This window comes from Rhinatrema bivittatum, chromosome 5 (genome assembly GCF_901001135.1).
Source record: "Rhinatrema bivittatum chromosome 5, aRhiBiv1.1, whole genome shotgun sequence".
Classification (NCBI taxonomy): Eukaryota; Metazoa; Chordata; class Amphibia; order Gymnophiona; family Rhinatrematidae; genus Rhinatrema; species Rhinatrema bivittatum.
Window position 1 is genome coordinate 234,273,445 of NC_042619.1, and position 25,973 is coordinate 234,299,417.

At 45.9% G+C, this 25,973-nt stretch overlaps 1 protein-coding gene across 8 annotated transcripts in view; it reads left to right on the forward strand.

Annotated features, from left to right (window-relative positions):
• Window positions 1–477: 477 nt before the first annotated feature.
• The window catches only part of HLCS (holocarboxylase synthetase), a 262,571-nt gene continuing 237,075 nt past the window's right edge, over window positions 478–25,973 (forward strand). For 2 of the 8 annotated variants that reach the window (XM_029603462.1, XM_029603463.1), the window contains exons 1-2: window positions 8,977–9,347; window positions 24,640–24,789. In XM_029603462.1, coding sequence (XP_029459322.1) covers window positions 9,150–9,347; window positions 24,640–24,789 — 348 coding nt within the window. In that variant the 5' untranslated portion in view covers window positions 8,977–9,149. Of the gene's footprint in view, window positions 565–7,404; window positions 7,765–8,948; window positions 9,348–24,639; window positions 24,790–25,973 lie in introns of those variants that run through there. The other 6 variants (XM_029603467.1, XM_029603468.1, XM_029603469.1 and 3 more) reach the window with 6 other exon arrangements.

The following is a 25,973-nucleotide window of genomic DNA, read 5'->3' on the forward strand; positions in this document are numbered from 1 at the left end:
GGACAATCCTGTTTGAAAAGATGAATGTTTGGCTTTGACTGGAAGTTTACCAAAGAGAAAAGCACCTAGACATCAGGAGGGACTTTATATCAATGGAACGGCCCTACCAGGGACAAAGTCCAGAAGTGAGGGGTGGCCTGTTCAGTGCAAGGCCCTGGACTCAAACCAAACCAGAGAGAACGAGGTGGAATACAGTGACAGACAAGAGCAGACAATGAAGAGCAAAAGCATTTGAAACTGAAAAGAAACTTCAAAAGGGCTGAAAACTTAACTGGAGCCAGTGGAGTGGCTTGGCAGCTTAGCTTATAATCATGGGTCTGTCCTGGAGTGGCTATGAGTGGAGCGCAGAGCAGTGCCGCTGTCAGGTGACACAGCTGGGACTCCTGTCAGCTCCTGACGCAATGGCCAGTGTGTTGTGTATTTTTGAGGTGAAAGTACATTCCCCTGGAGGCACTAGACATACAGACAGTGACTTTTGATTTTGTTTGTATTTCATAACAGATTTGTGTCTGTGCGGATGTGCGAGAAGCTGAGAGAAGAAAGCACACAGCAAAATGGCATACGGTAATCTGACATTAAAATTTACAAACTGACGCTTTTTTTAGGTGTATTTTGATACTGTGAGAGCGGTTATTTTTTGATGGTCGGTCCATAGGCATATTATAGGGCTGATAGGGAATGCAGTGATCTGGATGAAATTCACATGGTCGAGCTGCACTAAAAGTTGTCAGGGAATTGTGATTTCAGATTGGTGCAAAATTGCAGCTGCTTGACAACTTTTTATGTAGGAGGGATGGAAGAAAGGGAAATGTGCCTTTGTGCCATGCACTTTGCAGTGTATTTTAATTAACATTGATAGTTTGTAAGGTGTGAACACATTAATCTTTTCCTTCCAGGTCTCTCTCATTTTTAGCCTCTGAATTTTGAATTGTGCTGAGTTCATGGTCAGATCTAGCATTTTACAGGCTGGTGAAAATTATAGTTTTGACACTTCTTTCCTATAACAGCATAAATAGGTGTTCATCGCAGATGATTGGTCTCCTGCCTAACCTCTTGATGTCCCATGTCCTGGTGGCATGGGACTGAAGTGATTCTAACCCACAATACAGTAATCCTATCCCTAAACCACTTCTAGCATACTTTGCTTGCACTTTTCACTCTCTTATCCTGGTGCAGACTCCTCTTCATCCCAATGCAGCCCCTTCTGGCAGGGCTCGCATAAATAGGCCGATGCCATATGGATGTGCTAAAAAAAAAAAAATGTGAGTCCAAACTGGGCACACATTTTTTTTAACGCGTGCACAATCACCTCTCCTGGGCACCCGATGCAATAAGCAAATGAGCTGCTGTGCTAGGGATAAATTATGCGTCCCTATCACGTCCATGGTATCGGGCGCCCAGGAAATGTGGCTGTGTGCGGGTTAGGAAAACGGGCACTCTATTTACGAGTGTCCATTTTTTCCCCACGACAGCTATGTTACCAGCATAATGCACACACACACAATATACACGGCCTGGAGTGTGTATATTGTAGGTGTAAATTGCACGCTCCGAAATTTTTATTTTTTTTTTATGTCAAGACTGGTTTTTTGCATGGTGCTGTTTCTGTGGTTCTTCCTACTTAGTATCACGATTATACTAAGTAGGAGGAACCACAGAAAAGCAGTATTTTTGTTTTTAAGTTGAGCCCTTGACGTGTGGGAAGACTTTACGCCTGCTGCAGGGCAGGTGTAAAATTTTACAGGTTAAAAAGTGCACCTCGAGCATGGGGATTTTTGTATTGCAGGGTAATAGTTAATAGCCTCATCTACATGGCATTTACATGTGATGAGCACTATTAGCTGCACTTTTGTTTGGAAGCGTTTTTTGGACATGCTGATCCTCTTATTGTATCGGGGGCTATAGATGCATGTCCAACCGCTTGTTAAGCTGTGTGCTAGGCTGGGCGCACTCTGTTGGATTGGTCTGAAAGTGAGAGAGCAGCATGGGAATTGTTTAAGGGAATTACTTTTTCTTAAGCAAACCAAAGAGGTCCTACATACTAATAACAAAAGTTCATCCTTTTTGTGTGGGCGCTCTATTAGAGCACTGCCCGGTTCCCCTGGCACGATTGTGTTTGTAAAGGGCAAAAACTGTAGTTTTGCAAAGAATTGTGTTTTTAAGGGGAAAAAGTGTCACATGATCTAAAAATGAATAAAAGGAAAGTTCGGTTTGGCAAACGTTTGTAAAAATGGTGGCTGCACAGATGTACTCAGGCTATTCTGTCCCATGCTCAGCACTCAATCACTGCAATGTTCTACTTCTTGTTAAACTTCTATCTTTCCTCTTATTCTACTCCCAGTTAAAATCATCCCTGTTTTATTGTAACTTATTTTTCTATGTTATAGTTATGTACGTTATGTATGTTATAATGTACGTTATGTACGTTATAATGTATTGCTCACCCCTTGTTTTATGTAAACCGACATGATACGAACTTCCGTGAATGCCAGTATAGAAAAACACAAATAAATAAAAATAAATAAAATAAACTAGTCTGGGAATCCCCTCCTTTGCAGACACAATGAGCACAATGCTGTGGATCCCCTCCCTGGGTGCAAGGAGGAGAGAGGATTCAGCATTGGCTCAGAAATTCTTCTTGGGGTCAGAGAGAAGACAAAAATTGACAAAGGCCTAGGTATTCCTTCCTTGGGGTTCAGGAGAGAAGGGAGTCATTGCAGGCCTGGGGATCCCCTCTCTGCGCCCACCATTACCAATCGATCAACATCGAGTCAGATTTGCTGGGTGTGCTTAAAGAAAGCTGGTTGCCAGTAATCCACCCACCACGGGCTTCCCTAGAGGTAGACATCTTGCCCCCCCTTCCTCCATGCCCTCCTAGCCCCTGCCCCTACTCCTTTCCCTTCTGCAGAAGCTGCTGGGGCTGGCTCTAGCAGAAAGTGGTGGGTAAGCGTGCTAACAGCAGTGGTAGTATTCTGTGTGTAACCCCTCCTTAATGTACAAGTCCGGTACGAATAGGCACATAAACGTATGTGTAACTCCTTGGGGCAGGATCCCAGGCTAGCTGTACTATTTCCCTTCCTTCCCAGGATGTAGGTTCAATAGACTTGGGGATGAAAGGAGACCTCTCTATTCCCAGTGTGGGCTGGCTAATTCTCTTTAGGTATCCCTGGGAGAGGGGTATTTTTTCCTATTTGCTCTGAGTGCTAAATATAAATAACCAAGCTGGAGTCACTGTGTTAGTGTTCATAAAATGATTCTTTACAGAAGACAATAACTGGGAAATGGCACAACTCTTTGATCCATAGCAGCATAAAATAGTCAGCTACAATGTTCTCCCAAATCTGCACAGCAATATCTCAGGCAGAGCAGGGGAGCTCCCACCAGCCAGGGCCTGGAAAAACTGGCTCCCCAGGTGGGCAGGGCGACCCTGAATGGGCAGAAGCACCCCTTCCAACTGACAAACACACTCTCTCTCTGTCTCAGAACAGAAAGACAAATCTCTCTCTCTCCCCAGAGTCCGAAGAATCACCGGATGGGTGTTCCCCTGAATGGCAGGCCCCGCCTTCACTCACTACTAGATGACCCAAACAGACTCTGTGCTTATGCAGTCCCTGTTCCTTCCTTTTTAATCGCTGATGGACGGGATCTCCTGGAACAGGACTTTCAGTGCTCCCAGCCGGAAGGAAGGGCATCCAGAACTTTCAACCTGGATCTCGAAATTAGGCCTACAAAACTGCAGATAACTCTGGGGTGACTCATAGCAGGTCACCGACACTCCAGTCCCTTCCTTACCAAGGCAATGAGGGGCAGATCTTCCCCAATCTGCCCAGGCACAGGGATTTCTGCTCCCTGAGCCCAGGAGCCAAACCAGCTTCAGCAAGGCCCCCATAAAGGTAAAAGTTAAAAAAAAAAAAAAAATGCACTCAGAGGGATAACTCCCACCAGGCAGGCTGTGTACTGGCTGGGCAGAAACCCTCCCGACCCTGGCCAGGACCAAACGGCTTGTCCAGCTAAAACTGGCTGGGCCTGCAAAACAACAAATTCCAAACTCCTCTCCGCTTCCTGCACCTAGTACTAACTCAAAGGACTTCCTCCCCAGCTGTAGCAAGTGGGCTGGCCATTCCAGACCCTGCAGAAGGAGGGGCTGGATTTGAATGGATCCTCCCCGCTAAACACCCTACACTAGCTAGCTAACACCGCTAAACGCCCTACACTAGCTAGCTAACACCGCTAAATGCCCTACACTAGCTAGCTAACACCGCTAAACACCCTAAACTAGCTAGCTAACACTTGGCACCCAGACCTTAATGGTAACAGAACAACATGTGGGTAACCTCATCCCGGGAGGCTGACTACCTTCCGATGGGGCCGTAAAAGTAAGTTTGATATTGTCTTTTCAGGGCTGGAACCTCAGGCTAGCTCTAGCACAGTCTCTTGCTTCCAGGGTCTGGATTCTTTGTTAGTAGAGGGGAAAGGTTTCCCTTTCAAGGCCCAGAGTGCTAGGGGCAACTCTTTGTTGTGTCTGTTGCACTGGGAGAGGGGAACTTTTCCTCACTGTCGGGCTGATTCAGTAAAGTCCGCGGGAGAGCGGGTGAATGCCCGCTCGCCGGTGCGCGCGATTCAGTATTTAAATTAGGTGGTGCGGTAGAAATGGGCGCCTCCTTTTGACCCGGAGCGACGGCTGTCAGCGGGTTTGACAGCCGACGCTCAATTTTGCTGGTGTCGGCTCTCGAGCCTGCTGACAGCCGTCGCTCCGGGTCAAAAGGAAACCAGACGCCGGCAAAATTGAGCATCCGGTTTTTGGCCCGACAGCCGCCGGCCCATTTTAAATTTTTTTTTTTTACTTTTTTTACTCTTCGGGACCTCCGACTCAATATTGCCATGATATTAAGTCAGAGGAGGCACAGAAAAGCAGTTTTTACTGCTTTTCTGTGCACTTTCCCGGTGCCAGTAGAAACTAGCACCTACCTTTGGGTAGGCGCTAATTTCTTAAAGTAAAATGTGTGGCTTGGCTGCACATTTTACTTTATGTATCGCGCGGGCATACCTAATAGGGCCGTCAACATGCATTTGCATGTTGAGGGCGCTATTAGGTGCCGCGGGTTGAATGCGCGTTTTCCGCCCCTTACTGAATAAGGGGTAAGGGAAAACGCGCGTCCAAGGGCAGGTTAAAAATGCGCTCCGTTGGAGCGCACTGTACTGTATCGGCCTGTGTGAGTGCTGTATGTGCCCAATAAAAAAATAAAATACCGAAGCCAGTGGATTAGTGTCCAAATCAAAAGTCTTTACTGTTGCAAAAGTCAGGTGAAATATGGCACAAACGTATTCCTCAGCACCACAGTACATTTCTCTCTTGTTACAGTTCCTTTCCTCTAGCTGCGCGAATGTGTCTGTTACCACGGCAAGGGAAACATCCACCTTCCAGGGCTTGGCTAAAGAGTTCCCAGGCGGGCAGGGAAACCCCTTCCAAAACTGGTAAAATGGTAAAAGTGCTGCCTCTGCACAGAAAATCCCGAAATCTCTCTCTCCCCCTGGGGTGAAGACTCCTGATAGAGGTCCTCACAATTTTCAATGCTCTTACCGAGTCTTTACTCATACTTAGCTGATCTTCAGCACTCTTTTTCTTAACAGAATCCAGATCCACTCTGGAACAAGAAGATTTAGTTGTTCCTTCTGATGGGCAGGAAGAGGGGCAGCAGAAACTTGCTCCCGGATCTTCTTACAAAAATCTTCTTCCCAATCTGAGGTAAAACACTGGAAGGTCCTGGCACCAGGTCACCACCTTCCTCTGCCCTCATGGGAGGATGTAGAGGAGCAGGTCTTCCCTAACCTGAGCACCCCCAGACCCACGATTCCCCATGCCCTAAATCCATGTGGTACCAAGGGTTGCCGCAGGTTTCCTATAAATTATAGTTTCTCAAACGCTCCAAATATCCAGGAAGTGGATAAGCAGGACAGATCTCCAACCCAACTCACCGACTCCTGGCAGGGTTTGCCAGAGTCCCAAGAGTGGGCCCCAAAATCCCCAAACAGGAAAAGCTCCAACACGCCTCCACTAACTTCTAAAAGAACTCACACTGCCCCCAGAGCTCCCCAGGAGAGAGCTGCTTATAAACATTTCTAAAGGGGATTGCCATTCCAGCACCCTCAAAGGGAGGTGCTGCATTTGAATGGTAAACTCCCCCATTCACAATTCTTTACTGCACTAAATGGGAAAAGGAGTTACCCAGGGCTTTCTGTTTCTGGAACTAGAGGATCCGCTGCAGGTGAATCAGCCTGCCACTTGCTTATAGGCTCTATGGATTTCCCTTCTAACAGGAAGTCCCATGAAGGAGAATGTGCTGTGCATGCAACAACTTCAGATGCCCTGCACTGATTCACTGTATACTACCACTGCTGTTGTCCTACCTGACCAGAACGCTTTTAGGAGTGGTCCTAGCAGCATCCACATCCCCAGTTTTTGCAGAGGATAGGGAGAAGGTTTGGAGGCTTGCATGGCAAGGAGTGATAAGTTATTGTGAGGGCTCACTGGGAGGGGGCAAGGCTGGCTCTAGGGGTAAGTGACCTGTGCCCTCACATAGGGCACCAATGTGCTAAAGGAGTGGCCTGAAGGGATGCTGCCATTCTGTTGACTGTGCAGCCAAGCAATGCATTGTAGAGAGGGCCACCTGGATGGAGCAAGTGCCTTTTGATCACGGCAGGAATAAAAAGCCAAGACAGCCGGGGTCAGATTTAGGCATAGGCAACATAGGCACATGCCTACAGCGCCAAATTCTGAAGGAGCACAAAAAACAGAAGTCCCTATGCTGCTCTCTGATTTCTAGGGGTGACCCCCCACCATCCCCGATCATCTGTCTATGGCAATTGGGGGGGGGGGGGGGGATCACCATAATTTTAAATCTGACCCTGGAGACAGCCTGCATCTTCACCTTTATCCAATGGCATTAGGGTGGGAGATGATGGCTTAAGAAAACTATTTTTTTTGGCTGAGTTGGCAACACTGTCTGTGCTACAGGAGGAGAGACGAAATAGTGAGCATAGGGCTGAGGCACCCTTTCCATTGTTTCCTGAAACAGAGATTAAATGTAGGAGGTTTTTACACAAAGTCGCTTCTACTTTTCTTTCCCAATTATGCTTATTGCACAGTTCAGGGGTTTAAACTCGTGCTGTCTTTTTCTATTTAGCATGTAACACTGCCAAAATGTCAGAATATTAGGTTACAGTAATTCCATAAATCAATGAAAGACAGTCATCCCCATTAATGCTAATTAATAGGGAGGAATAGCGTGTTTGATGATTTAAGGTGCGGCTGTAAAGTTCTGCAGGTGTATGGAAGGACACCGGACGGAGACTTTATTAAAATTACATTTTACTTTTTAACAGACCTTTTTTTTTTTTTTTTAGGGAGTGTGTTCAAAAGCCCTGTTTTGGCCCAGAGGGTCCGGTTTTGAAGCTGAGTGTCCAGTGTCCAGTTACAGTGCCACGTGCCTGGCTTTGGCATAGTTTTGCACTTGTGCCGCCGGCTGCACACAACCAATCATAGTATAGAGGGGCAGAGCCCAGGCGGTCCAATCAGGGACCTGTGCTGGAGCCCGGGCCGCCGGCGCAGAAGAAGAAGCGGGAGGCGCGTGCCGGCACTGTTGCTTGCTGTGGTCTGTTCCTGGGACAAGTGTCCAGCCCTGAAGGAGAGATTGCAGGCTCGATGGAGAGTCTCGCCTTTATTCGCTGCGGTTATTGTGGAAGAGACAGTTAGGGCCGCACCTGGTGAGGAGGCGGGAGAACTACTGGAGGGTTATCCAAGGACGCTGCAGAGAGGGAATAACAAATAGGGGGGGAAGTAGGTAGAGCGGGATCATAATCAGTGGGTCGGGGTGGGGAGAGTAGAAAGAGAGGATTGCTGGGCAGAGATTGGTGGAGGGCGGAAGGATGCTGGGTTTATTTTGATTTGCAACAGGTATGTCTGTTCTTTTCTTCACTACCTGTACAACTCTCGATTGCATGTTTACCGTAGAGGCGGTGGAGAAAATAGGGGTATCCAGGGGGGCAAGGTAGGACAATTAGCTTGCATGCCTACAGTCTCAGAGTAGATCCTTCCCGGGTCTTCACATTTGATGGAGTGCTCAATTACAATTGATGGAAATGTTGGCAACCTTAAAAACCTGCTCAAATAGATAACTAGGGTGCATTTCTCGAATGCAATAAATAAAAGGTAATATTTTTTTTACTTAAAATATTTCTTTAAAATGTTGTTTTCGCACTACACCTGTACCCGTTTCTGTTCAGCAAGCGACACGTTCAGCAGAAGATCGCATTCTGCCCTGCATGAAATGGCATCTCTTCCTTGTGCTTGCCCATGGTTTGTGATCACGTGCTTCATATAGGAGCCATATAGATAAATATTAACATGTGAGTTTCAGTTCCAGAAAGCGTAAACGACTGCTGGATAAAGATGTCTGTCTGGGCAATAAGGCGACTCAGATATTGAAAACTACGTTTAAAATAGAATTGTCAGATGGCTCCAGGTAATCGGGGACAAACTGCACCATTCCTTTTTTTGCCGAAATTAATCTGTGGAGTCTCACCTGGAGGCAGCCTGTAATCCTGTTTTTAGGTGATATGCGGGCGACTTCTTTTGGCAACATTTCATTTGAGTAAAGCAGAGCATGGGCTCCAATCTTGTTGTTTTGGAGATAAAACGGCTTCTAATTTATGCTGCAGTTAACCACACAAGCACTGCCGAGAGCTTTTTACAAGATTAGAACTGTTTAAAAACCGTAAACGTTGTACTTGCAAGAAGCGAAAGTTAAGGAGAAAAAAAAAAGCTAAGTAGCCGGGAACAGGGGCGTGTCAGAGGCAGGCAGGCAGCCAGCCAATGGGCCCGGAGCTGTGAGAGAAACAGCGAGGAAGACAAAACGAGAGTAGGAAAGCCCTGCTGGCCAATCGGAGGCCAGAAACAACCTGAATGGACCAATCGGTGGGCGGCTTAGATTCTGAGTCCAGGAAGTGGAATGGCTGTGGAGTGACAGGGAAGGTCCGTGCTAGTCACCGGTCCCTTTCAGCCCGCTTCGTCCGGGACCTTTTCCCCTCCCCTGCGGCTGTCAAGGCATGAGCCCGAGCCGTCCCCTGCGGCCGTGGCCGGGCCTGTGACCATGCTCATCACCCTCTGCTACGTGTACCTGTGGCTACGCTTCCGCGCCTGCTACGCGCTCTTCATCCACAGCACGGTGCGCAGGCTGCACCGGAGCCGCTCCCTCGCCTTCTGCGCGGCTCTGCCCCGCAGCGACCCCGGCGACGAGCACGTCTGCCTGCGCCTGGGGAACAGGGTCTTTCTGGTCGATGAGTTCCAGGTAGCGTCTTTCTGCACTCTACTCGCACGTTTCTGGGACTACTAGTCTGGTACCTTCTTGGCCTAAGTATTGTGGCACGAGAAAAAAAAACCGCTGTACGAGCTGCTGGGTGGGGAGGAGGAGACTTGGGAATTGGAGGGAGACTTTGACACTGACCTGGTTGTTAAAATTTTGCCTGTGCGTTGTGGTATTGGTAGTTCTGCTTCTTTCATTTGACCTCGGCACTACAAGAAAACTATGGTTATCTCACGTCTACCAGCAACATTTATTGTGATCTATATGTCCCGTTGCTTCACGTACCCACTTATGGACTAAGCCCTTTGGGGCAGGGACTTATTGTGCAATGAGTTCGAGTAATACTGTAAGTCGTTTTGAGCATCATCTGGAAAGGGTTAAAAATAAAAATTATTACAGACGGGCATGAAATAAGAAGCTGCAGAACATGGGTTGGCCTTCCAAGCTTCACTGGGAGCTATGATTGGGCATGCCGTGAAGGAGCTGGTTGGCAAAGGCCCCTAGAAACATGGGTGGGGTGATTGTCTTTCTCACCGCTCCCCTAAGACTGCCTGTGGCCAGTGGGCTGGCTTTTTCTGCAGCCAGGGCAAATATTGAGAACTATGTCCCTTCCCCCTTGCCCTGCAACATCTCCCTATCCCCGTTTCCCACAAGTTCTGGCACGGGGGGAGGGGGAGGCAAATCAAATGATGCAACATCAAAAGGATGTAGTGCCATGCTTTCATAGTGGTAGCAGCAACAGGCCTGCATAGAATATTAGTGCGGAATCTATGAGATGCACAGACTGTGCCAAGGGCAATGGAATGCCATTTTGGTTGGGGGGAGGGGAGCATGCAAACTGCCTCCAACTCTACCCTGAATTTTCATTTTCTTACTTTGGGACTGGGGAGGAAGAAGGGTAAGGGATCTAGGTATAGGAAGAGAAGAGAGAGTATTCCTGGGGGAAAATCTGAGCAAAATTCTGCATTCTTTATATTGGTCAAAATAACACAATATACATTGATCTTTGAGTAATTCATTTAGAATGTAAGAGAAGTTATTACTCAAAAGATGCAGTTTTTAAAAAATATTTTGAGCAGAATTCCCCTAGAAGTTCACTGTAAATTTCTTTTCCACCTTCTCTCCCTACTCTGCTGGCCAGATCCCTTTCACTCTGCCCTTTCAGGTTCTATCTCGCCCCAGCCGCTACAGGCTCAACACCTTCCATTCAGGCCGATACAGTACAGTGTGCTCCGGTGGAGCGCACTGTTAACCCGCGATTGGACGCGTGTTTTCGACACGCTAGCGTTATCCCTTATTCAGTAAGGGGTCGAAAACGCGCATCCAACCCCCCCGAACCTAATAGCGCCCGCAACATGCAAATGCATGTTGATGGCCCTATTAGGTTTTCCTGTGCGATTCAAAAAGCAAAATGTGTAGCCAAGCCGCACATTTTACTTTCAGAAATTAGCGTCTACCCAAAGGTAGGCGTTAATTTCTCCGGGTACCTGGAAAGTGCACAGAAAAGCAATAAAAACTGCTTTTCTGTGCACCCTCGGACTTAATATCATGGCAATATTAAGTTGGAGGTCCTGAAAGTTACAAAAAGTTTAAAAAAAAAATAAAATTTGAAGTCTGCTTGCGGGTTGAAAACCGGATGCTCAATTTTGCCGGTTTCCGAAGCCGTGGCTGTCAGCGGGTTTGAGAACTGATGCCGGCAAAATTGAACGTCGGCTGTCAAGCCCGCTGACAGCCGCTGCTCCTGTCCAAAAAGAGGCGCTAGGGACGCGCTAGTGTCCCTAGCACCTCTTTTTATCACCGGCCCTAATTTGAATACTGAATCACGCGCACAGGAGAGTGGCCTGTGCGTGCGCCGGGAGAGCAGGTGTTCGCCCGCTCTCCCGCGACTTTTACTGTATTGGCCCGATTGTTTCTAGTCCCCAGCCCTCCACTCCCAGAGTTTGACCTCCCTCTCTCACACACACCCTCATGCAGGCATCATAATGGTGATTTTAGGGTCAGGAGGGAGGGAACCTGCTGCTTTAGGGTGACTTCTGGCATAGAGTATTGCTAAAGATTTTCCTTTTTAACTCTTGGCCAATTAAGGGTATGGAAGGAATAGGTTCTGACTCTCTATGGGATTGGGTGAAACATGGGAGCAAAATCCAAAATAGCTGCTCTTTTGTCCAGATTTTGGGTCCCAGGAATGAGTGTTTCTGCACTGCTCTGAAAGACCCAGAATGTCCAGATGTATACGTTGCCAGAGCAGGTGGCGAAAGCTGTTAGTGTAGCTGCATTTAAAAACTGTTTGGACAATTTCCTGTAGGAAAAGTCCATTAAGGTGGAGTTGCAGAACTCCACTGCTTATTCTTGGAATAAGCAACTTGGAATCTATCTACCCCTTTGGATCCTGCCAGGTACTTGTGACCTGACCTGGACACTGTTGGAAACTGGATGCTGGGCTTGATGGACCTTTGGTCTGATCCAGTATGGCAAATCTTATTCCTGAACAAGTTCCTGGAATGCCTGTCAGTCTTTCATGTCCATGGGTGTCCAGATGTTTGCTCCGGAGAAAAGCAATTTAATATAATGTGGACAGGAGGACAATGCTTTCTTTGAATTCTCTGGTACTTAAAGCACATGTTCTGGCTATTAGCATATTGCTACGTCCATGGATGGCTTTTTTGTAAGCATAGAAACAGAATGTAATAAGATGACCCACCTGCTGAAGATTGAAGTAAGGAGTAGTATCTCTTTATATAGGTGTGGTACAGTGGTTGAAGCAGAGACTGTATACCAGTCTAACTCCTAAAGTTTGAGGGGTGTGGTGTTTGTTTTTTGGCCTAGCACTGGGATAGCTAACTCTGGTCCTCAAGAGCCATAAACAGGTCTGGTTTTCAGAATATGCATGAGATAGGTTTGCATACAATGGTAGCAGTGCATGTAACTCTCTCTCATGTATATTCATTGTGCATATCATGAAAACCTGGCCTGTTTGTGGCTCTTGAAGGCTGGAGTTTGGCCATACTTGGCCTAGCTGTTTCCTTCTCCTTCCTTTTTTTTGGGGGGGCTTCCTGATCAATCAGAATTGGCAGATTGGTCCCATGAATCTTTGTTCACAGGGATTTCCTCTTTTTAACAAATTTACATTCCCCACCCCACCCCCTCCCAACTCTAACTCTGCCCAGCCATGGCAGTGGCTGTCTTTAGCCAGAGGCTACAAACCACCGCTCTCTGTGGCACCCGGTTAATGTGGACCTTAAGTCTGGCCACTAAGTTTTTCAGCTGAGAGATGGCTGAGATGCTGTGTCCCCTCAGGCCTGTGAATGCTCCACAGCATCCCTAGCTCTAGCTGGCCTGGTAATGAAACCCAGATCCCTTGCCCAGGATACTGGGCTGGCCCCTGGATCTTGAATCTTTAAATCTTTTCTGACACTCGCTTTATCTGTGCCTTAATTAACTTAGTGTTTGGGTAATTGCCAGGTTCTTGTGGCCTGGTTTGGCCTCTGTTGGAAACAGGATGCTGGGCTTGATGGACCCTTGGTCTGACCCAGCATGGCAATTTCTCATGTTCTTATGAGCTGTAATGTACTGCAATGCATTTTCCTTGGACAGAAGAAACCTCTGACTAGCAGGCATGAGTCAGCCATAATGTATAAGTGACATTGTCTGACACAGACACAGCTCTCAGAGTTCAGATGATCTTTCTGATAATGTGTGGGAGTTCCTATATGTGGATGCTACCTTGAGAGCCTGTTAGTCTTTGTCTGAATTAACTCACTGATGTTTCCCACTTTTTAAAATGTTTTTGCTTTGGGTTTTGTGAGTTTGGAAGATGTTTTCATTGCTGCCTTGGCTATCCCTGAATAGAACTTTAAAGTTTTTACAAAACAAAAGAGAAATCAAAGTCTAAAAAGCCCATGGTCAGTGGACCTATGGGTGTGGTATCACATGTCCATCACACATATCCACTCTGTTTATTATTGCTGCCTGGGCCCAGAAAATGATGCTCCCAACTGCCCCAGTTGTGACTAGATGTCCCTACGGGTGCAGCAGTTCTGCGACTGGAAGATAGAAGTTCTGCAGGAGATGCCATTAGATAAAGCTGCAAAGCCTTGGCACAAGGCTGGGCAATGTAGCCACTCCACTTCCCTGAGTGAGGCCTTTTTTGACCCCTAGTGCTGTAGAAAACATGTGTTGTGTTGTGCTAGGTTTCAGCTCCCTCTTCAACCTGCAGGTCAGCTGAGAAGGCTCCCATCTCCTCCATGGTGCCAGCTTCCAGATCCATCGCTGGTCAAGTGTGATTCAGAAGGTACCCCCCCAAAAGAAAAATCTCTAAGTGGCATGAAAGATCTTGTCTGGGGTTATTTCCTGCAGTGCCCCATTGGGGTGGACTCCTTTTTTGATGGCAAAAAGCTTATCAAACCCCCTCTCCCCCCCCCCCCCCCCCAGCATAGATAACTTTGTTTCTGTTCCACTGGGATGCCTCAGCCTTGCCACCGTTTCTTGTTGGTGCGGAACATGCCAACTTACCCATCATGCAATCAAGCTCCTTGGTGTGGCATGTCAAGGTGCCATTGGTTTTGTTGGAGCGCAGCATGTCTGCAGAAAACGTGTCTGTCTACAGGGGAAGGGAGAGCATTGGCACCTGTGTCAGGACGTGGCCTTGTCACCGCCAGAAGTGAGACTGGGCACTTGGTCAGTGCAATCATTGACATAGCTGCTGTGGGCTGCATCTGAGCCAGGCACTTCAGTGGTCGTAGATCCAGTAGGTCTTGGAAACATAGAAATGACGGCAGAAGAAGACCAAACGGCCTATCCAGTCTGCCCAGTAAGCTTTGCACTTTTTTTTTTTCTCATACTTCTGTTAGTCTTTGCTCTTAGTAACCTTTTGGTTCTATTTCCCTTCCACCCCCACCATTAATGTAGAGAGCAGTGTTGGAACTGCATCTAAGTGAATATCTAGCTTAATTAGTTAGGGGTAGTAACCACCGCAATAAGCAAGCTACACCCATGCTTATTTGTTTACCCAGACTATGTAATTCAGTCCTTGTTGGTTGTTGTCTGTATATAGATCCACTTTTCTTCATTCCCTCTGCTGTTGAAGCAGAGAGCTATGCTGGATATGTATTGAAAGTGAAGTATCAGGCTTGTTTGGTTTGGGGTAGTAACCGCCGTAACAAGCAAGCTACTCCCTGCTTTTTTGTGAATGTAAATCCTTTTTTCCACATTTCCTCGTGCCATTGAATCTTAGAGCAATGTTGAAGACGCATTAACCGTGTGTATATTTATTGAATAGGGGTATTATCTCCAGGCAGTAGCCGTCATTCCCGCGAACTACCCACGCTTCATTCACGTCCTCTAGACTTTATGGATCCACAGTGTTTATCCCACGCCCCTTTGAAGTCCTTCACAGTTCTGGTCTTCACCACTTCCTCTGAAAGGGCATTCCAGGCATCCACCACCCTCTCCATGAAGAAATACTTCCTGACATTGGTTCTGAGTCTTCCTCCCTGGAGTTTCAAATCGTGACCCCTGGTTGTGCTGATTTTTTTCCGGCGAAAAAGGTTTGTCATTGTCTTTGGATCATTAAAACCTTTCAAGTATCTGAAAGTCTGTATCATATCACCTCTGCTCCTCCTTTTCTCCAGGGTGTACATATTTAGATTCTTCAACCTCTCCTCATAAGTCATTTGATTGAAAACCATCCACCTTTCTGGTCGCCCTTCTCTGGACCGCCTCCATCCTGTCTCTGTCCCTTCGGAGATACGGTCTCCAGAACTGAACACAGTACTCCAGGTGAGGCCTCACCAAGGACCTGTATAAGGGGATAATCACTTCCCTTTTCTTACTCTACATTCCTCTCTCTATGCAGCCCAGCATTCTTCTGGCTTTAGCTATTGCCTTGTCACATTGTTTCGCCGACTTCAGATCATTAGACACTATCACCCCAAGGTCTCTCTCCTGTTCCATGCACATCAGCCTCCCCCCCCCCCCCCCCCCCATCGAATACAGTTCATTCGGATTTCCACTCCCCATATGCATGACTCTGAGCTCATATTCAGCATCACCTGCTGCAGCAGCATTTGAAGACTTAACTCATTTGGGTATGGGAAGAGGACATGTCCTCCTCCTGCAGCACAGAGGTTTCATTGGCAAGTGAGAGCCCAGCCTTCAGATACAGTGAACAATTTCTTTGTTTCCCTGAGTCGGGAAGATCAGAGAGGTATGTTGGAGCCTCTTCTAGCCAGAATGGAATATTCATATTGTTTCCTATCTTTTAATCACTTTGCAATCAATAATCTGATTATGCCCCCTATCCCATGACTCTTTATTTTCCTCAGGAATCTCTCGTGTGGGACTTTTTGTCATATACTTTCTGGAAAAACAAAATAAAATACAATGTATCCACCAGATCACCAATGTGCACATGTTTATTAATCCCTTAAAAAAAAAAAGTTTAGCAGATTGGCAAGCCAAGACTTCCCTTGTGTAAATCCAACTGCCTGTGTTCCATTTTGTTCTGTGATTTCTGTTCTTTAGAATAATTTCTACAAACTTTTTTTCAGCACTAGTTGAGCTCGCAGGTCTGTGGTTTCCCAGATCACCCTTAAAGCCCTTTTTAAAGATTGGAAGGTAGCCAATGTGATGTTAGTCTTCAGGTATAATAGATTCTTTTAATGATAGGTTACAAATTTAAAATAGATCTGCAGTTTCATTTTTTAGTTCTTTCAGAACTCTTGGATATATACCATCTGGTTCAGGTGATTTGCTACTTTAGTTTTTCAGTCTGCTCTATTACATTGTCATTGTTCACCATGGCTTCAGTTCTGTATTGGCACTATTAAATATAATTTATGGCATAGGTATCTCCCCTTAGTGATAAGATCAAATGGTAACCCCAAATAAATGATATACACCAAAAATAAAATAGGAGACCCAAAATAGCAGAACTCTTAAATGGTCAACAGGACCCACAGTCAAATTAACTTTAAATGTTAGGTGTCAGCAAGCCTAACGATGTGTCCTGATTTATGCAGAGGCCATCCGGACAGTTCACTCATCTATCTAAAAAAAAATAATTTTTTTTAGCAAGTAAAATACACCAGTCTAAATTGAAAATCGCCAAGTCCAACACAGCCAGTGTTTCACTGTACCTAGCTTCTTCAGGAGTAAATTCTATAATTTGTAATCCATCAACAAGACTGTTGTTGGACTAGCAATCTCAATCAAATGTTGATTAACAGAGCAAGACTGACTGAGTTGTGCTCAGCTATTCTCAATCTAGACTGTGTATTTTTCCTTCCAAAATATATATATATTTTTTGTAAGGTAGATGATTGAACTGTCTGGATGGTCTCTGGATAAATCAGTAGGACACATTAGACTTGCTGATACCTTTCTAATATTTTAAAATTAATGTTGAATGTGGGTTGTGCCCTCTTTTTTTTTTTCCGGTATCTCCCCAACATCCTCTTCAATAAAAATCAAGAATTACGATAATTTATTTTTTTCACTATGGCCTTGTCTTTCTTAAATGACCCTTTAACCCCTTGATCATCTAATGTTCCAATTGACTTTCACAGGCTTCCTGCTTCGGATACATTTAATAAATGTTTTATGAGATTTTGTCTTTGTGGTCAGCTACTTTTCAAATTCTTTTTGCCTGCCTTAGCAATATTTTGAACTTGCCAATGCTTTATGCTTTTTTTTTTTTCCCCTATTTTCTTCAGATGGATCCTTTTTCCAACTACTGAAAAAAATGCTTTAACCATGGTGGCAGTCATTTGGCCTTCCTTGTACCTTTTTCTAACCCATGGAAAATATCTGATCTAGGCTTCTAAGATGGTATTTTTAAACAGTGTCCACTCCTGATGTAAACCTTTTTTTTTCCTTTGTAGGTGCACTTTTTTTTCCACCTAATTATATTTTCCTTATTTTATCAAAGTCTCCCTTTTGAAAATTAAATGCTAGAGTGGTAGATTTACTTGTTCTCCCTCCAGACAATAACTCAAATGTATCACATTATGATCACTGTTGCTGAGTGACTCCACTACAGTATCTCTTGCACCAAATCTTGCTTTGCATTAAGAATTGGGTCTAAAATGGCTCTTCCTGTTGGTTCTGACCCAGCTGCTCCATGAATCAGTGAATTATTTTATCTAGCAACTCTACCTCCCTGGCATGCCTTGAAGCAATGTTTAACCAATTGGAGCCGTTGAACTCTCCCATTATTACTGTGCTGCCAAACTCGTTAAGCTTCCCTCATTTCCATTAGCATTTCATCATCTGACTGTTTATTTTGACCAGGTGGATAGCAGTATATCCCCCCCTACTATACTCTTTCCCCATCACACATGGGATTTCTGCCCATAAAGATTCTACTGTTCATTTAGTTTCCTGCAGGATCTTTTTTTCTGTTAGACTCTGCCATCTTTAACATAACATATCTTTTCATTCAATGCATTGGCATACAGACATTTCAAAGTGTGTGTTTTGTTAGGGTTATCAATCTGCTTTAGTTGACACTGATTATTTGGAATCATTTTGTTTATAGGCACATGGGCTACATTTTGCTTTTATTGGAACTTCTCTATTGGGATACCGGAACTACCCTGTTTTAGTATCCCTTGAAGATACCTCCCTTCTAACCATGCGCTGCTGAGTGACTGTCTTCTTTCCTCCATTTTCTGGTTTGAAAGCTGCGCCATATCCTTTTTAAAACTTAGCTCCAGCAAGTTGGTTCCACTCTGGTTGAAGTGGAGCCCCCTCCTTTCAGAATAATTTCCCCTTCCCCCAAAATGATGCCCAGTTAGTTCCTAACAAAACTAAATCCCTCATCTCATCCATGCATTAAGACTCCAGAGTTCTTCCTGCTTCTGGGGTTAGAGAATGCTACCCTAGAGGCTCTGGAATTTAGGTTTCTGCTAAACTTGTCCTCAAGAACCTCCCTCCCACATCTTGCTATGTAATTGGTGTCCATATGTACCACAATAGCTGGCTCCTCCTCAGCATTGTCTAAACAGCTATCTAGGTGTCGCCTGAGGTCTGCCACCTCAGCACCAGGCCGACAAGTTCTTAAGCCTCATGTCCACCAGCCACCCAGCTATCACCATTCCTAATGATTAAATCAACTATGACTGCTGACCTAACCTTTTCCTCCTAGGCAGTAGCCTGGGAAACTCATTTTCTGTGTAAGCGGTAATGCATGACCTGGAAAACAGGTCCTTGCTACTGTATCCTTTCCTACTGCACCAGGATAATGTTATGAAATCGCACATCCATGTGTGCGCGCGTAACATTTTAAAATCTATCCCGCATAGAACCATTTAAGCAAGAAAAAGAGCACCACCTAATTGTGAAACATGTCAAGCTGGAGCTTGAGAGAAAATTTAGCAACAATTAAAGTTGCGCAGTGAAGAAAAGAATCATGTGATGTCCTTGGGAATGAAAGATCCACTGGAGTGCCTCCTCAGTCTGCTATTGTGTTAGCCAGGTTGGAAATGGGGTCCTCGCACTAGGAATTTTAGTTGTCTTCAGTGCTTCTGGTGATGCAATGAAACCGTGGGCCTGAAGGATAGGAATGGCATCTGCAACAGTAGGGACTTTAGAAGTCAATCCCTCAAAAAGGCTAAGCCGAAGGGGTGAAGCCATCTGAACTTGATGTTCTGTTTATGCAAGAAAGATGTGACTTCCCACAGCTCTTGCCGGTTTTGAAGAGTTGCTTGTGAGAGATCGGCATAGATTGCTTTATCTTGGCCCTCCCTGTACTAGGTAGGTTGCTTTTTTAGCAGCTGCAGCAATGTCTTTTCTTTTATAGTGAAGTGGTGGAAACGGACAATGTCCTTAGACCGGCTGTTATTGGAGACCCCAATTGCCCGGTGAGCTTTATCCAGTTTAATAGCCAAGGTTATTATTCACGCTCTCCTCTGAGCTGGACACGAGGAGATGTTTACAGAAATGCTCAACTGGAGCCGTGCAATCGGCGTTTTTCGTGGGACTCTCGAAACCCTCTGAATCTCTGGTTACACCATTGTGCCTGATTCTCCAGGTCAGCCAGTTTTTGTTTCATAGCCAGTGTTATCCTGCAGGTCAGAGCAAACCTCTTGAAGGTGTTTGAAGGCCTGTGCTTGGAATTCCAGGCGGGTATCGAGTTTATCGACGCGGTGTCCCATGGTGGCAAGCTCCTTAATTTCTTCCACCATACCCTTTAATTCTTCCTTGTAATCTTTTAAATCTTGTTCAGACTGCAAAACCATTCTATAAATTCATCATGTAGGGTAGGACCACCAAGAGAGCTGTCAGTGTGTCAGCAGACTCTTAAGTTTTTGTCTAGGCCTTCCAGGTGTTCGCCAATGTGGCTTTCCCCTGTCCTCTGTAGCACTGCCTTTGTGATAGGAAAATTGGCAAAAATCAACAGACTTTTGCTTAGCTATTGCACTGTCAGCACAGTAAAGCAGCCTCTTTAATGTAAGAGAGAAAGTGGTTCTCGAGGCTCTGATGAAGTAATATTCACCAAAGCTCCGCAGTTAGGCTTCCATCTTCCACCAGTGATGTCACTTCCTCCCCAAGGCAAATTACTATTAACAAACCCCTTTGTTGTACACTTGCAGGCCGATACAGTAAGGTGCGATAGAAAAGAGTGCGGTAGTGCCGGGCGCACCCGCGTTTGCCGCAGGCACAGTTCAGATCACATACCGCTCGATACAGTATTTAAATTAGACGCAAATGCATGCCGCGTCCAAAGTGCATCCATGAAGCGGTAGGCCTGAGCAATCCATTTTACTGTTTAGAGCGCTATACAGCGCCTATACAGTATCCTGGGTGCACTGGTACCTGTCATTTCAAATGTCATTTGAAATGACAAGTACCAGGAAATGGATGGTTCCTACACTCGGGCATCGGGGATTGCCAGTCCTCTCTCCCCCCTCCCGAAGCAAGGCGCAGGGCGAAAAGCAATTCGACATGCTATTAAAGTATTGTGAATAAAGTGTAACAAAAGTTAACTTACTGCATGTGAAAATTCTTAGTCCTCTCTGCCCTCCTCCGGAAGCGCGCACCGCGGCTCCCCTGCCTCCCGGGGGCAGCTGGCGGCGAAAGCGGCTTCCAGCAGCCCTCGCCGGCGAAGGTGGATGAACGCATGCCCGTAGTGCAATTTGGGCACTCAAGGCAGCGAAGGCGCATGAACGGGTGTGCGTGACGACACAAGCTGCAAGATGGCGCTGGGGAGGCAGGCAGGCGAGCCGGAGCTGCCCTGTATGCAGGAAAGGTAAGGGAGCGCCGCTCTGGCAATCTTCCAGTTGCCTGCCGGTGCAATTTTTTTGGCATGATGAGCTCGCACCGCCTGTACGTCCCATTTGGGCGCTCAAGGCAGCGAAGGTGCCTTGAGCGCCTCGCGGAGAGCACCCGATCCGCCCTGGGCTGCTGAAGCGGGAGAAGGAATGCTGAAAGAGAAAGTGAAGGGACATTTGTGAGTCAATGTCCCTGTCAGCGCGGGCTCATACGGTAGACCGGCACCCATGAACACGGCCAGGGCAGGTGAGCGGGGGCTGGGGGAAAGTTTGCCGCCTACCCTTACCCCTGCCTCTAACGCAGGGGTAAGGGTAGGCGGTAATTTAGCAGGTTAAAGACGCGGCTAAACTGCAGGTTAAAAAGGCGATAGTCGGGGCGCACATTACTGAATGGGAGGGAATAGCTAATCGGAGGGTTTACATCTCATATACATGCCGCGGGCGGAAAGGGTTACCCGTTGATTTAAAGAAGCGGTAAGGATGGGTTAAAAGGGATAGTGAATCACGGGTTGGACTTACGCGGCCAAATTGTGAGTAGAAAGCGGGTTAGAAATGGGGTAATCGTGGCCGCGCTTTACTGTATCGGCCTGTTAGTTTGTTAGAGGGACCCTCTGCTATTCCTGTTTTAACAGCTTTAACATCTAATCAAATCGCACTTCACTCACACCTTTTCAAAGCAAGTTGCCTACCTTGCTTTTTTTTATTGGGCACACACACACACACAGAATTGCTTATCTTTCCTTTTTAATGTGATGGAGAGACAGTAACTTTGGACAGTTTTTGTGCAGCCTGTTCACCCAGTAACCCATTCTGCACTGGGATGGTTTAAGTTATTTGTTTAGTAGGTGGTCGCCAATGTAACCCTCAGCTTGGGGTTCCTCACTTATGACTGACTAATGTCTGCTTGTTGATGGAGAAAGCAAGTTTGCTTACCTTTAAATGGTGCATTCTGTAGACAGTAGAATGAATCTGCTCGAATTAATACCTACTCGCCTCTCTGGAGAGTCAACTACCTTACTGTTGGGCCGATACAGTACAGTGCGCTCCGGAGCCATTGGACGCGCTTTTTCCCTTACCCCTTATTCAGTAAGGGGCCGAAAACACGCGTCCAACCGTGCAACCGTCGAACCTAATAGCGCTCTCAACATGCAAATGCATGTTGATGGCCTTATTAGTTATTCCTGCGCGATTCAGAAAACAAAATGTGCAGCTAAGACGCACATTTTGCTTTCAGAAATTAGCGCCTACCCAAAGGTAGGCGCTAATTTCTTCGGGCACTGGGAAAGTGCACAGAAAAGCAGTAAAAACTGCTTTTCTGTGCACCCTCCAACTTAATATCATGGCGGTATTAAGTCGGAGGTCCAGAAGGGTAAAAAAAGTAAAAAAAAAAAAAAAAATTTGAAGTCTGCCTGTGGCTGTCGGGTTGAAAACCGGATGCTTAATTTTGCTGGCGTCCGGTTTCCGAGCCTGTGGCTGTCAGCGGGCTCGAACCGACGCCGGCAAAATTGAGCATCGGCTGTCAAACCGCTGACAGCCGCCGCTCCGGTCCAAAAGGAGGTGCTAGGGACGCGCTAGTTTCCCTAGCGCCTCCTTTTGCTTGTTTCTACTGCCGGGCCCCATTTAAATACAGAATCGCGCGCACAGGCGAGTGGCCTGTGCACGCGCTGGGCGCCCGCTCTCCCGTGGACTTTACTGAATCGGCCCGAATGGCATCTGCTTGTGGGAACTCTCGTGCATGCTCGAAAGAACTTACCTGGGCTTTGAGAGTTGGGTCTGTGTTGATGCTGTCAGATAATATCAGCCCTTTGTTATGGCTAATTCATACTGTTGCTTTTAGAGAGCCCTGCTTAAAGGTAAACAAACTTGCTTTATTTCTGACATGTATTACCTTTTTTTTTTTTTTAAGATGCTTTATCCATTCTTGTATCTTCATTAACTCAATCTCTGGTTAATCTGTTTCATGTCCTAGAACTACTGGCAAAAAGGACCTAGATTATTTGGGTGCAGTGCTTTAAAAATCATTGGTTGTGGGGGTGGGGAATGAATATGGACCATTTTGAATAGCTCCTTTTAAGATAGCCATGGGAGTATATTTAAGGTTTTGGGAATATAATGTAAATATTTATAACCATTCTTACCCTGGAATCAGTTAACCTTCATATTTTTGGTAGCCTGAAATGCATATCTAGTTTGGGTCCTTAAAGCTGTGCATTCTCAACCCAGTCTTGGAATATCCCACCAGCCGTCTGCTTTCCAGGCTATCCACTATGAATGTGTGTGATAGATTTGCATGCACTGCCTCCACATCTCGCACCTATCCGCCGAGCATGACCATCCTGAAAACCAGACTGGTCAGCACCAGCTTGAAAAACTCTGCCTTAAAAGAACTGTACTTAAGTGTCCCTAGGCTGTCAGACAATATTGCTGTCTGCTGGTGCTGCTGGCTTCTTAATGGTCAGAAACTGATATTCCTCAGAGCAGCAGAATCAAGGACTTTGAAATTTATCCAGCTGTGAAGTTCTATAGGGAAGACTCAATGCCAAAAAACTCTCTTTGAGCTAGTGATCCTCCTGGCCTCCTTCCTGTGATTTAGTTAATAGGAGTATAACTTTGTTTAAATTTAGATATTTTATGGAAATGAGTTGAATGTAAGCTCTTAGACATGAGGCCATGTCAGGTCACTTTTTTAAATGACTTGCTAATCAGAGGAGGAAGGCAATTGATTAAAGAGAAATATTTTGATTTTTGTTTCCTGGTAATAAAAAGCTCTGTGTGAAAGAGACTGTGCCTGAGTGTATGGAACTACCATTTGACTTTTAGCTCAGATACAGGCCAATACAGAAGCACCCGCTCTCCCGACGTGCGCCCAGGCCACTCTCCTGGGCGTGCGATTCAGTAAAAAAAAAAAAAAAAAATGTAAATGAGGGCCCACGCTAATAAGGAGGCGCTAGGGACACTAGCGCATCCCTAGCGCCTCCTTTTGGACCGGAGCGGCGGCTGTCAGCGAGTTTGACAGCCGACGCTCAATTTTTCCGGCGTCTGTTCTCGAGCCCGCTGACAGCCATGGGTTCGGAAAACGGACGCCGGCAAAATTGAGCGTCCGTCTTCCAACCCGTGGGCCGCGGGCAGATTTTAAAATGTATTTTTTTTTTACTTTTTTTTTTACTTTTGGGACCTCTGACTTAATATCGCTATGATATTAAGTCGGAGGGTGAACAGAAAAGCAGTCTCTTCTGTTTTTCTTTACACTTCCCTGGTGCTGGCTGAAATTAACGCCTGCCAAAGGCAGGCGTTAATTTCTGAAAGCAAAATGTGCACATTGGCTGCACATTTTACTTTCTGAATCGCGCGGGAATGACTAATATTCCCATCAACATGCATTTGCATGTTGCAGGCACTATTAGTTTCGGGGGGGGGGGTTGGCCGTGCGTTCTCAATGCGCTATTTTTACCCCTTATACAGTAAGGGGTAATAGCGCCTCGAAAATGCACGGGCTAACAGTGCACTCCGCTGGAGCGCACGTTGCTCTATCAGCCCGATAATTGGTTAAAATCACCTCTCACATGCTTAGTGCAGGACAACACTTGGGCTTTTTTTGTCTGTAGCTGATGTCATGGCAATATGCTGACATTACTAGACAATGACACCAAGTACAGAGAAGTCCATATTCTCAGATGCTGTTCATTTGGGCTGTAACTGATTTGCATAAAAAGAAAACTTGACTGCAACTTGAACTGAGCTCATCTGAGCTTTTTAATGCTTATTTAAACTTTGCACGCCATCTTCTCCCCTCTCATTGCAGGCTGATTGCCCGGGTAATACTAACCCTGGCTGGAGGAGAACTCTCCTCTGGGACTGAGTGTCAGTGGGTGGAATTCTCGCGTCTCTCTGGAGCCTGAGAGCATCACGGAGACGGATAACCAAAATCCCACTAGCCTTGACTTGTCTTATTCTGTTGATTTGTGAAGTCTTCCCTTTTTTTTTTTTTTTTTTTTTCCCCCTCACAGCTGTTTGACTTGCACAAGTGGATCCCACTTCTCAGATCTCCTTATGTTCACTCTGGAAACAATCCGGGTGCAGATCAGATCGCCTTTGTGACTGAAATTATTTCTTCAGAAGCTGAAAACTTGCCAGCTGTGTCTGGCTCTTCACAAGAGGTAGCCACGCTCATTTTTTTTTTCTTTCTCTTGATCTTATTTGATTTAAAGCATAAGGCTGTATAAAAGTGAGCCCTTTCGGGTTGTCTGCGTGTGGCTGCCCTGTAGCTTGTGGCTCCGATGCGCTCGGCTTACGAGTTAAAGCTGTTTGAGCTGGCTGTAAGATCTAAGCCAGGGGGTCTGCGGCCTTTCAAAGAGAAACCATTCTTCAATTTTTTTTTTCTTTCACCAAAATATTTTCAGAGTCACATCACACGAGCTCTGTGCATGCATTGAAGAGGTAACGTTCCCAAGTGATTTTAGATCCATAAAACACTGCATAAACAACTTGCTAGAAGAGATTTTCCTGTCTCTATGTGCAAAAAAGTCTGCATAGAATTCCAGTTTCGTGCATTCTTTTGTGCTCACAAGTGTTCTGGAGTGATGGGTTGGGGTGGTGTTTGCTTTTTGAAATCAAGTTGCGTAAGCAAATCCATTCACGTAGATGCACACGCACGTAGGCTAGCAGCAGGCATGTGGGGGACTTTGTGTGCATGTCTCGAGGTGTTTTAAAGCAAAAGCATCTTTGTGCTCTCTGCTTTTGAAAATTTGTGAAATCTCTGCTGTTGAAAAGTCCCATCAGGCTTTCCTATCTCTCTTTTAAATTTACCCTCCCTGAGGGCAATTTTTAAAGTCATTCCTGCAGCTAAAACTGTTTTCTTTCCCCCCTCTACGCGGGTGAAAGGACAAACCTTGTCTCCACAACGAGCATCCTTTGTCCACGTGATGCAGAGGTGTTCCTGGAGGTGGGATAAGGTCAGAGAAGTCTATTGTACTCTGCCGCCTCAGCGGAGGTGCAGAATACAATAGACCTTGGGCCAAACCGCACATGTGGTTTGGCCCAGGGAAGACGCAGGCGCTTATCTGTATCCTGCGGTAATGGATCAAAGCAAAATTACATCCATAGTGTCTGCTTTATTGATGCAAATTCTGTGAGGTCAAAGCTTCCTGCAGCATTGACACCATTGGGGGATGTCTGTCTTTTTTTTTTTTTTTTTTTTTTTTAATTTTTGCACCATAACGTAAATACACAAACCCAAATACATAGTGTGTGTGTGGGAAAACTAAATGTGATGTAAGAAGAAAAAACATGGAATAAAAACTCCTTTCGCAGTTTGTCTCTCTTCTCTCTTTTTACATTTTTT